At 47.8% G+C, this 12729-nt stretch overlaps 1 protein-coding gene across 1 annotated transcript in view; it reads left to right on the top strand.

The window, feature by feature from the left end:
• Alk (ALK receptor tyrosine kinase) overlaps positions 1 to 12729 on the top strand; it is a 723531-nt gene that overhangs the window by 595478 nt on the left and 115324 nt on the right. Inside the window, exons 6-8 of the mRNA XM_021217650.2 lie at positions 635 to 766; positions 7716 to 7847; positions 8540 to 8640. Of these exons, the coding sequence (XP_021073309.1) occupies positions 635 to 766; positions 7716 to 7847; positions 8540 to 8640 (365 nt within the window). The remainder of the gene's footprint in view (positions 1 to 634; positions 767 to 7715; positions 7848 to 8539; positions 8641 to 12729) is intronic.

Below are 12729 nucleotides of genomic sequence, written 5' to 3'. Positions count from 1 at the left end.
CCCTCCATTTCTTCCTAGAAAATGTGGTCTCTCTAAGGGCTTGGGTTTGGGAGTGCATCTTAGTGATGTAGTCAAAAAGTCAATCCTTTCATAGAAGAGACAGTAGCCAGACAGAGAAGGAACATTGTCAGCCTCGCCGATCACAGAGGTGTCAGGTCCGTCTCCCATAGCAATATAAGCTTATGTTGCTCTTCACAGCAGAAAGCGCCTAAACTCTCTGAATTTTCTCCGTAATTGACTCCAGTGCTAGGATCTAGTGTCAGAGCTGGGAAGTGATCCTGGACCAAGTAAGTCTGGTAGATGCCCAAATCCTAGAGTAATGTAGAGCCAGGTGGGCCGGGGCCTCCACCGGGAGGTTCTGCTCGACGAAATCATGGATTCCAGGACCCCAGAATGTCCAGAGAATATGGGCCGACACTCAACCCACTGGTAGAGTCTGAGATCCTGAATGAATAGACTATGAATGTGTATGAGGGGCTTTGGTTTTTCCATTGGCCTTGAGTGTGGCCAGATGGAGATGCAGGCATCTTTGTCAAGTGTTGGGATGTAGTAGAGCAGTGTTTGCACAAGACCAGCCAATGCCTTTGACCAGCCCAACTAACCAGGATCATGTGTGTGTCTGTGTGCTCTCTAGGGACATCCCCAGGCTCCAAGATGGCATTGCAGAGTTCCTTCACGTGCTGGAATGGGACAGTCCTCCAGCTCGGGCAAGCCTGTGACTTCCACCAGGACTGTGCCCAAGGAGAAGATGAGGGCCAGCTGTGCAGTAAGTAGAGGGGGAGTCTCAATCCTGCTCATTCCCAACCACCCATGTCCCCCACCCCCAGTCCATCACCCCATGCACGCAAGCTGCGGTGGTCTCTATAACACCCAGTGGCTCTTATAACTACTCTCTTGGCAACACAATTCCTAAGAGGTAGAGCTAAGATATGAGGTCCAGAAACAACACAGTCCTCCAGGTCTGCGGTCACAAATTAAGGGGCTTCAGTGATGGCTCAGTGGCTAAGAGAGTACTTGCTACACTTACAGAAGACCGGGGTTCAGTTCCCAACACCCACACTCACAACTGCCTGTAACTCCAGTTTCTGGGGACCTAGTGCCCTCTTCCAGCCTCTGTGGGTACCTGCATATATGTGGTACACGTAGAGACAAGCAAACATACATACATACATACATACATACATACATACATACATACATACATAAATACATGCACATTTTTAAAAATGACTATCTTTTAAGTTCTGCTGTTGGCTTCCTCGAGCCTGGAGGAAATGAGCAGGATGAAGCCTAAGCCTGTGGTGTGACATCAGATCTCCCTCTGAGTACATTGCCCTCACTTTCCAAGCCCTGGCTCACTCCTCCTCCCCATCTTCTGGGCACCACAGCTGCAGCCCTATCAAACCACTTTGTGTCTCCATGGTTGCTCCTGGCTTTGCCTGAGTGGTCTCAAGCAAACACACTTTTTTCTTAAGACACCAGCTACTCCTTGAGGACTCTTCGGCAGTCTATTCCTCCAAGAGCCCTTCTCTCACCATCTCCAAGGAGTACAGTTTGTTCTTTGTCTCCTGTACCCTTCCCACTCAGCTGAGTGCATCCACTCATAATCCCTTCCAAACCTTGCTATTAGTGGGGTTTTTTTGTGACACAGGCCATACGCCATGTAAGTCCCTCATTTGAAGTATGCATTCCACTTCATTAATATCATTACAAGGGCGTGCAACCATTACCATGGTTGAATTTTAGAACTTTTTACCACACACCCCCTAAAATTGCCTTGCAATCTATGCATTTTTCTGGCAACCTTCTGCCACTGTCCCTAACCATTAATCTCTCTGTTTGTACAGATGCACCTCTCTGGGCATTGCATATAAGCTAAATCACAGAGTATGCAGGTTTTTTTTTTTTAATTAATTTCTTGGATTATCTTAGCAGTTTTGAGGTTCACCCACAGCATGGCACATCCAACAGTGCATTTTTTAAATTGCAGAATATTGTTGCATTCTACAAATATACTACAGTTTCCCCATCTATTCATTAATTCCTGACCGTTTGTGTTGTATTCAGTTTGGCCCTATTGTACCTAATATTCACATCTCAGTCCGTGCACAGAAAAGGGTTTACTTCCCTCAGGACACACCCAGGATACAATTCCTGGTTCATACAGCAATTGCACGTACTGAGCAAGTGTCGGAATTTCATTGAAAGTAAACCATTTTACATGCCTGCCTGTAAGATACAAATGTTCTGCTTTCTCTTTGCTAACACTTGACACGATCACTTTTTTTTTTTTTTTCATTTTAACCATCCTCACAGAGATGTGTCAATTATGCATTACGGAGGTGGTTTCCAGGCCTCCCTTCCTATCTGTGGGCAGATGCGTCTGGTATTCTTTTCAGTGCCAGAATCTCTCTTTGATTCTTGGCACGAGATGAGTACTCACTGCCTAGTCGCTAAAATAAATGGCTGAGTTGGGAGACTTGAGAAACATAAAGGAAAACAAGTTGCTGTGGCCACACTGGGATATGGGCAGTGCCACGTTCCCCACCAAGGACTGCAACACTGGAAAGGGGTTTTGCCAGGGAAACACTTACAAAGCACCTGTAGTGAGCTAGTGTGCTAAATCCTGGGGCTCAGGCAAATTTCCAGGATTTAAGATGCAGAGCAGCTAAAGCCCAGGTCGGGTTTAAAGAATGAAGCAGTGCATGGCCCCTTGAAAGTTGGTGAAAGGGAGGCAGTTGTGCTGGGATATGGTGGGACCCAGACCAGCGGCTCAAACACACAGGCCACCGACACCACTGGCCTCTGAGGAATTTTGCTCAATACCTTCAAAGACTGAAAATTGTCCCCCAAGTCATCTGGACTTCATAGAAACTAAAAGAGGTTTATATAAATTCATTTAAGTGAAGCAATAGATAACCTGTTTTTCAATTTCAAAATTAAAAAAAAATTATTTTCATAGAAAGATGTCAAGTGAGGTATCCAATGATAATGGAGTTATGGTAGGTTTTAATCATTTGAGACAGGGTTTCAGTATCCTAGGCTGGTGTCCACCTTGCTGTGTAGCCAAGGCCTGAACTACAATGCCCAGTTTTATGGGGACCCAGGACTTCATGTATGTCAATCAAGCACTCTGCCAAGTGACCTACATCCCCAGCCCCTGTGGCGCATTTTCATATAAGATTCCATGAAGAGTTGCAGGGTGGCACTTTGTTTGCCCCCCCCCCATTTCTTTGTTCCCAGTTCTTCTCAGCGTTCTCACAGCAAAACCTAGCCCGGCCTGCCCGCAGTGGCCTGGGCAGCAGTCTACATGCAGTCGTGTAGTTATTTGTGCCTGTGGCGTTCCCAGCAGCGCTGCTAAGCTCTGTAATTCTGCAAGTGCCTTTTAAAACTTCTTCTGAGACTCACTCCCCAGCTGGGACCTAGGCTAGGCAGGCCATGCCCTGATTTTCAATGGGGAGGATGAAGGCAGGGAAAGGTAATGGATTTGTTCAGGGTCACACAACATGTCAGGAACGGAGCTGTGGTTAGAGCTCAGAGACCTCAGGATCCAGACCATTACGGTGGCTTGGGGCATCTCCCACTTCTCCATGGCTTGTCATCACCGATTTCTAGAAGCAGCCCTCAGCTTCAGGACAGCCAGGCTTGGGTACCAAGGTCAGGAGCACTGGGCCCAGTGGCCTTTTCAGCCATGTTTGAAAAAGCTGCTCCAACCAGCTGTCAGAGGGACAGCTCTACCCTGGAGAACACCCACATGTGTCGCAGAAAGCAGAAGTCGGCTGCTAGGAAGGAAGACTTAATTCAGAGAATTAGTCCAATCTTTCCACAAGCTCTTGGCAAAGGTCTTAGCAGATACCCTTTCTCTTGTTCATGACCTCATTCCTTCTGGCACTTCTGCTGTTTTCCCTGTATCACTGTTGATTCTGGAAGCCATCCCCATGATGGTCACAACAGCTGACAGGAGCAGATGCTCTGTGCCAGGTACCCTGTCCCAAGATGAACCTATCCCGTGGTCACAGAGAGCCAGAAGCTAAAGTCATCATCCGGAGATTGAACATCGCTTCAGCCTCAGCCTGACTTCAGAGCCCACCTTGTGTTCTGGCGGACAACAGGCCACACCCACCCGTTGCGTGCAGGCCACACCCACCTGTTGCTTGGGCGGGCTGGGCTGTGCTGAGCACTAAACCTTGCTGGCTAAAGACGCTCCTGGAAGAAAGGAGGCTGCGAAGAACCACAGAAGTCCAGGATTCTTTCCGTGATGCAGGAGAGCTCTCAAGTTTTCCTGTCTGTGACGCAATCCCTGCCCACACTACTGCTTTTCAGATTAAACACATCACCAAGTCCAAGGAACGCCTCCCAGGAGTATACCCAGTGGAGATTATCTGTCAATACCCCAGCCTCAACAACATAACCCCCCCCCAGAAGGGGCCTCCATTCCCTTTATTAACTCACTAGCTATGCAGGTAGATTACATCCCTTCCCCCTCCAGGGACCCAACAATCTCATCTGTTCTGTGGGTGTGTGCTTCCTTCCAGGCAAAACCAGGTTGTTTTTTTTTTTTTTTAAAGTTTATTTCTTTATTGAAAAATAAAACATTTTGGTTGTAAAATACTGGGAAAATCCCGAAAAAAATGCACAGGAGAAAATACTATTGCCCATAACCCTCTCTCCCAGACATTCCGAGATAACCATAATATTTTGATGTATTTCTTCTAACATTTCTCCCATGACTCCATATTTTCAAGGAAATGTATAACACGTATTTATCAAAAATGTTAACAGAGTTGTCACAAGGGAAGGGAAAGCAGTGTCATTTGGCCTGCCGTTTACACTTGGCAGCTTCCGCAGCTGTGGCTAGGGTCACGTCCCTGTGACTCTACCCATTTGTCTCTCTTAGAGTGGAATCAGGTGTCATAATTGCCAAATGTGGTGGGATTGATTGACCCCCCAGCACAAACTCCATTTGCCAGCTAGCCGATGAGAAGAAGCCTGGCCACGGCCCAAGAAGGGGGACTCTGGGAGAGCGACACATCTCCAGTGTGGAGGTAGCCAGCAGGCTGGGTGGAGCCCATGCTTCTAACTTCACGGGCCACAGAAGGGTGCCTGGTCCCTGGAGCCCATTTTCAGGGACAAGAAGTTAAGGAGTAGACCTGTATTCTTTCCTTCTGCGCATAGAGATAGTAATGTCCTGCAGCGGGCCAGGTACTCAGTAGGTGTCTGGGCGGAGTGAAAAGAGCTGCCAATCAAAGGCTAAATGCTAATAGACTCAGCCTTATGGGCCGGCCCTATGCTCAGCAGCTAGCCTCAGTGATGTTTTCCTGATTTCAGCGGACTCCATCACACACACACCCAGGCCAGCTCCTTCCAGAGTGACTTAGAGAGCACACCGCCCTAATGTGCTTTAAAAGATGGACATCCTCTGGGTTCCCCTTCCTCCCTTCAAGGTTTAACTGTCACATAAACCTGCCATTGACCTGCGTTCGCTGTCTTCCTGCCTTTTTTTCCCTTTATTCAGACAAAAAGAAATAGGACTTCCTCCCAAGCAGCTCTGGGAGGCCTTTTCTGAAAGAACCTGTCCCTACCCCACACCCCAGGGTGCTTCTGGCTCCTTCATCCCCCTTCCCCAGTGACTTCCCTGGTGTGGGGGTAAGTGGCCGTGGATTATATGGTTGCCATCTCCTTCCTTTATCTTCTCCTAAAACCAACCCTATCAAATAGTAACTGACTACAGAAATAGTGAGGGGTCGGGGGCCCAGCAGAAAGGAAACGCAGGGTATAGAGCCCCTAGGTTTGCATACAACTGTGGTGCCAGTACCCTAAAGGTTTGGGGGCGGGGCATTCTAAGCCCTTGCTCTGCCCTGACTCCTCCCACAAGCCTATCTCCCCTCCCCCGCCCCGCTTCCCACCCTCCCACCCCCAACCCCCAACCCTCCTAACCCCCACCCCTGCAATCCTTGGCTTTTAACGCATGCCTGTGAAACACCTTCCTAGAAGGTCACTTCCAGGCGCCAGTTGGTTTCTGTGCAAGACTTGAATATGGGATCCCCTTGAGGTGGGAGTAAAAAATAAAACAGAAAGATCTCCTTAGCTTTTGGATTTTTAATCAGAAGAACACGCAGGGCTTGGGGGAAAATGATTTCTTCAGGGGGGTATAAATGGGAAGAGATGCTTAGAGTCTGTGACAGCCTGTTTTAATTTATAATTCTGCCTCTGTGTGAAATGCACAGAGAATCAGGGGGAAGGGAATAATAACTCACTACGGTGCTGTCACAACCAGGAAGCACGAGGGCCCTCATCCGCCACCACTGCCAAGAAGGCTGAGGCACAGGAAGGACATGCAGAGCTGAGACACAGGAAGGACGTGCAGAGCGGTGGGTCTCTTAGAGAGCTCCTCTCCCGAGTGGAGGTTGAAAGCCGCTGCTTCCTCTCAGCTAGGCCTGGAGCTGCTGCGGATGGCTATAGGAAAAACCTAGCCGAGAATGCCCCATCAAGCTCTACTGCCTGAAAACCCCGCCTAGAGCCAATCATTCTCAAAGGAAGCTGGAGGAAGTGGATTCTCTTTCCTCCCCTTTCTGGGAGGCACCCGGGAAATGTAGAACATAAAAAGCTGATACAAAAGGAAGGGTCATGGCCTCCCTGGCGGCGGAGAATCACAGGTCCCCTTGCCGCCGAATCTTTACATGATATAGAATCTTTACATGTAACCCGGACTGTTTAAGCAGGATTGCCCAAGTGATGTTACAGTTCCCCAATATCGGCAACTTAAACCTGCCTTTACAGTACCTGTCCAATGAGCACTGAGGTGGGTGGGGCCTCAGCTCTGCAAGGATCCAAGCTGGCTGAAGCCCACTAGGGGAACAAGAGATCCCTAATACAGCAACCAAAGGGAGACTGAAGAGTCTCGGCCAGTATGAGACACACCCAACTTCCGCTTATCTAACAAACTGCTCAAAACTTGACACAGGGCTTCAACTTCTCTGCCAGGTAAATGGGGCCAGTAGAAAAATTTGAACAATATATGCCTATGCAGACAGGGATTATATGAGAGAGACTCAAACCAACCGCCCCCTATCCCCCACCCCACCCCCAGCTAGAACTCCCTCGGCTGCTAAATGACTCGTCGACCATTGCGGATGTGTGCCCTCTAGCTAATACATTGTCCTCTCTTCAAACATGCTCTTAGTGGATCAGAATTAAGAGTACAGAATTGAAACAATATGGATCCCAGAGGGATGACCGTTGGCCGTTTGAATTTGTTGAGCATTTCTGAGCCTTTTTGTTATATACAAGACGAGCTGTGAATTTATCATTACCATTTCACTTTAAATGATGCATCATAGAGTCACTAACACTCTCTCTCTCTCTCTCTCTCTCTCTCTCTCACATACACACACAACAACAACAACAACACAGACAGACAGATACACACACCAGACCTCACGACATAACACACCCTACACATGCCACAGACATATACCATATACGCCCCACAGATACATCTCCTCTCTCTCTCTCTCTCTCTCTCTCTCTCTCTCTCTCTCTCTCTCNCNCACACACACACACACACACACATACACACACAGAGTGGTGGGGGAGGTCAATCTTCTCATTGGGTGACCCCCATTGATGAGAACAATGTGGCTAATTTTCCTTGCTGTTGGCATGGTCTGCCATTAGTGTACTGGTAATGATGACGCCCTGTGCTCTCCCCACAGGTAAACTCCCTGCTGGGTTTTACTGTAACTTCGAAAATGGCTTCTGTGGCTGGACCCAAAGTCCACTCTCACCCCATATACCCCGGTGGCAAGTGAGGACCCTAAGAGATGCCCATTCCCAGGGCCACCAAGGTACGACCTCTCTTCCCTTCTCCCTGACGCTTACCCTAGTGTCCGAGTAGACTGAAAAGAGACATAGGACCCCCAACCACAGCACAGCAAGGCATCTCCTCCCATATAGCATTCTGCTCAAAGCTTACGTGGGGTGCTCACACCCAATCTCCTCTTGTCCCTTCCTGAGCTCTAGCATTATTGAACATGTCCAATCTCTGTGTCACTTTGGTTATTAAGATACGGAGCCTTGATGAGGGAGTAGCTGAAAACCAGCATCCATTTTTCAGGCCAAGTGAAACAGAGGAAAGACAAGAAATCCGTCTCACTAAGAAGCATGTGGGCCCCAGGATGACCTGGGGTCAGGATCATGGTGAAGGAGAGGAAGGGTCAGGAAACTATTGGAAGGCAAAGGCTGCCATGACTACCCATGAGGTAGGTCAGGAGAGTCCAGCCCTGGTTGAAGCTGATAACTTGGGGTGTGGAATAGCCAGATTCATGGTTCTGGGACCTCCTAGGCAGTTTGGAAGGAAGGACTTAGCATGAGCCAGGGTTTGGTGACAGTCACGAGTGAGCTTCCTTATCTACTGTAGACAAGATACCAGCATCCTCAAAGATGTTCCCCAGGGCTAAAGCAGAACTCTGCATTGTTCATGAACTGCACCCATCGGTGCATAGTGATCATACATTTGTGACTCTTTCTCTCTCCCCAGGCCGTGCCCTGTTGCTCAGCACCACTGACATCCCTGCTTCTGAAGGTGCAACAGTGACCAGTGCCACATTCCCTGCACCAATGAAAAACTCTCCTTGTGAGGCAAGTGTCTGGATTCCTCTAAATCCCTGACCTCCAACCCCCCACCCCCACCCCCTCCCCCACCCCTGGTCACTTCCAGATAAACCAAATCAGATTAAGAAAGTAGCTGGGACAGCTGGACTGGTCATGTTCCTGGGGGAAGACAGAACTGTTTCTGCTCTGTCTTAGACACACTGTAGCCACCGATGTGGTGCAGCTCCATCAGCAGAGAGCCTTACCTTAAATACCCATGCTTAGCTGTACCAAACATTTTGCAGTAGGACCTCACTTTAAGCAAACTGAGACATATATTTCTTATCATAAATATAATAGAGAAGAGTGATGGCATTTATAAGTCTTTCTTTAAGATCTTTTTTCCCCCAAAATATCAAGCTCTTATAATACATTTTGAACACTGGAAAGCATCAAAAAAATTTTATTTACATGATTTCACTAAGACATCAATAGCATTCAGTAAGGTACTACAAAGCCACTACCCAAGTGATTCCTCCAGCTGCTGTCTCTCGAGTGTGAGAGGTCTTGAGGTCTGATGACATGTTTGGGTCATATGCTACCAGGGTCAAGAAATACGTGTAGGCACTAGTAGAGAGTCCTCTTGATCAGTCACCTGGATCTGAGACAGGTTGTTCCGTTCTGACGGACTGTACCATTTGTCTGGGCAACTAACAGACCTCTTGGGGCTTCGGTTTCTTTATCTGGGAAGTGGAGATGCTATTAGCTATATCTAGCCTAGCCCATAGAGATGAGGACTGAACAGGTTATCCCATGTTAAAGGCTTAGGAGATCAGGGGAACAATGTGGACGGTGTCATGATTGTCTGCAGTAATGCCTGGAAACCCATGTAAACAGAGGGAGCATGGACTAAACAAGAAGAGGGGGTCTGCCAGGTATCAGACTCATAGGTCAGGCCATACCCGGTGGCTCCTACACCAACGGAAAGCCATCCCAGAGCTTAGATTTGCCAGTCTTCTTTTTGTGAAAAGCCACAGAAGAAACTCCCCATCTGCCTTAGTTTTAGCCATGTGCCCTCTAAGTAACCTGTTTCCTCTCAAGTTTTAGACATTCTAAAACTAGCCAGGTTTGCATCCTCTATTTCAGTCGGTAGAAATCCCAGGTAAGGAGCCGTTAGCTGGCAAAAGTCCATGACACTCCCCTTGCTAAAGGACCAAATTCTAACCCTCCAGGATTCTTGCAAAATAAAAATTCAAAAATAAAACAAGTAATAGAAAATGCATCCAGATGATTACTTTAATCAAAGGAATAGTTAAGTTAAAGCAGCGACTTCTCCTTAGTAAGCAAGCGTGTGTGTCTGTGGATACCTGACTCTACAACTATGCCTTAGATCTGTCTTTCTTACCCTCCATCTGTCTGTCTCATTTTATCAAGCTTTGTGTATCTCTGAGCCACCTTAACTTCTTTTTTGGAAGAAGTCTGGGCAGAAATAAATAGATTCATTAAAAATCAATTGTATTTGAGAAGCCCTGGTGTCTGGTGCAGACGGTGGAACTACACAGTCACTGGTGAGCTGCCTCAGAGCAGGTACGTAAAAGAGAAGGCTTTCCTTGTGAGGAAACCTGAATGAAGACAGATGGTTGGCCCACCTGAGAGGACAGGAGGCTCCGAAGGTGCATTTAGTCTTTAAATTTATTCTTCTCTGGGCTGAATATAAGCCTAATTTCAGAGGAAGAAATGTCAAAGCAAAGCGATATTTTCCTAATACTCTGTCACTTCTCTGATAACCTTTGAGTTGATCAATAGCTGAGACAGGTGTTTTCCTTGGCTTTCGTTCTCCTCTGGTTGGATTTGCTCTAGGCTGTTTCTGTTATTTCCTGCCCTTTTCCAGAACTTGGCTGAGCAGGCACCGATGGAAAGAAAGGGGAGGGTTCATACACACACACACACACACACACACACACACACACACACACACACAATTGCATCACTCATGATTGAATATGTTTAAACTACAGTGACTTTCACCATCAGTATTTCAGACCATAGATATATAAGTTTTATTGACTCTCAATGTTAAGAGCAATGTATTGCTGTTGATGATGTTGTTGTTGTTGTCGTTGTCGTTGTCGTCGTCGTCGTCATTGTCATCATCATCCTGGGGCATGGGGGGAATGCAAGGTAACTAAATAACCAAAATAGAAATGTGTGTGTACAGGTTTATAACCCCTGTCTCTCTCACTACACCCCAATCCTCCACGCAGAACGTAGGAAGTGGATTTCTTTCTTCCAGGATAACTGAGCTGCAATAGCAGGGACACCAGTGACTGTTACATTGCTGTGCAAGGCTATGAGGTGGCTCAGGTCTCAGTCTTTGAACCTCACAATTCCTAGAAAGGCTTCCTTAGAATAAGAGGATACAGAAAGATGGGTGTAAGATAGAGGTGTAGAGGGCGCCGCTGAGGAGGGACAGACCCATGGGGACGGATGCCTTGGTTGGCCTGGACTTCAGGAATTACACTGACCATAGAGTACCTCTCTACAGACAAACCAGCCCTGGTCCGCCAAAGTTAATGTCTGCACAAAACCTCAAAAATGTAGGCTCACAACACCCCACGTTCACCAGTACATTCCCACGGGGCGCCAAGGTCCCCTTTGATGAATTTCCCTCCAAATCTAGGAAGGAACTAGCTAGTAAGTCTATGTTTCTCCACTGCATTCACTTGGAAAGTGGACAAACTGGGCTTCTTGGGCTCCTTTTTGACCTCCTGAAAGACATCATTGAGACGGGGTCTCTGCATCTTCGATCTCCATCCTTGATTCAGGGCTGCTGGCCCTGAATCCTGAGATTTGTTGGCTGTTGGTATGCCCGTCAATGGTGAGCAAAATCCGTCCTGAGTGCGTGCAGAGCTTCCCCCATTACCTGCCACCCCAAGCAGGGTGATGCATCTTGCCATTTACAAACATGACTCAGAAAAGAAATCAGAAACAGAGGCGGGGGAGACAGAGGGGCTGGAAGAGCATACAGAGATCAAACACCCATCAACAATGAGGTCAGGGCCAGCCAGCATGAGCCTTGTGCCAAGCCAACCCCTAGAGCCTTCCAGGAGCTTCTCAGCTCCCATATCCCCCTCTGGCTACCTGCAGCCACTACTGCTACCTTTCTGGCCCAACCACTACTGCAGGCTTCACCTCCTCCCGTTCTTTGCACAGTTGCACATAAAGCATGAATATTTAAAGACCCCCGCCTAGCCCAGCCACAAACAGAGAGAGCATTGTGACTCTTTTCGGTTCCCCTTCTCTGCCACAAGCTATTCTCTGCAGGAAACTAGGGAGCCACTTACAATCTATTCTGATTTTGATTTTATTTTTATTTTTATTTCGCTGAGCTCAAGTTCAAATAATTAAAGTTGCCACGGGGGGGGGGGNGGGGGAGGGAAGGCTTGCCGTGGCTTTCATGTGCTGGCTGTCAGGCCCGCTCCAGTCTAACTTGGCTTTAGACACTCTGATGTGTCTACCATTGCAGCTGCCGCTAATACAGAGGAGGACATGAGAGGGGCGGGGGCTGTCCCACTCCCCCCACCCCCCGCCTTTCACACATCCCAGAAGCCTGACTGTCTCAACAAGCCCTCTGTGGTTTGAAATTCTGTTTTATTTGAATAGCCTGCCTGTGACTAGAATATTTTAAGCCATGTTCTCAGGCCAGAAGAAAGCCCGGGGCAGGAAGAAGCAGGCTTCTCTTATTTCTTTCCACTCGAAAACATGGGAGTGGTTTTTCTTTTATGGGCTTCAGGAATATGAAGGACCCAGGAAGATGGATATCATGCACCAGATTTTTGTGAGAGTCAGCTCTCAACTGCTGGTTTTCTGACCTTGCCTGAACTGCAGCTCTGTCCTTACATCCAAAGGCACTGAAGTATTTGTGTACACGTGTGCATGCACACACATACACACACACGTGTGCACACACATACACACACATACACACACACTCACACACACACATACACACTCACACACACATACACACATACACACACACTCACACACACACATACACACTCACACACACATACACACATACACACACATACACACACACTCACACACATACACATACATACACACACACACTCA

The sequence above is a fragment of the Mus pahari genome, chromosome 18 (assembly GCF_900095145.1).
Source record: "Mus pahari chromosome 18, PAHARI_EIJ_v1.1, whole genome shotgun sequence".
Lineage (NCBI taxonomy): Eukaryota > Metazoa > Chordata > Mammalia > Rodentia > Muridae > Mus > Mus pahari.
Note: the sequence above shows the minus strand (reverse complement) of the source record. Positions and strands in the feature narration are given on the sequence as shown.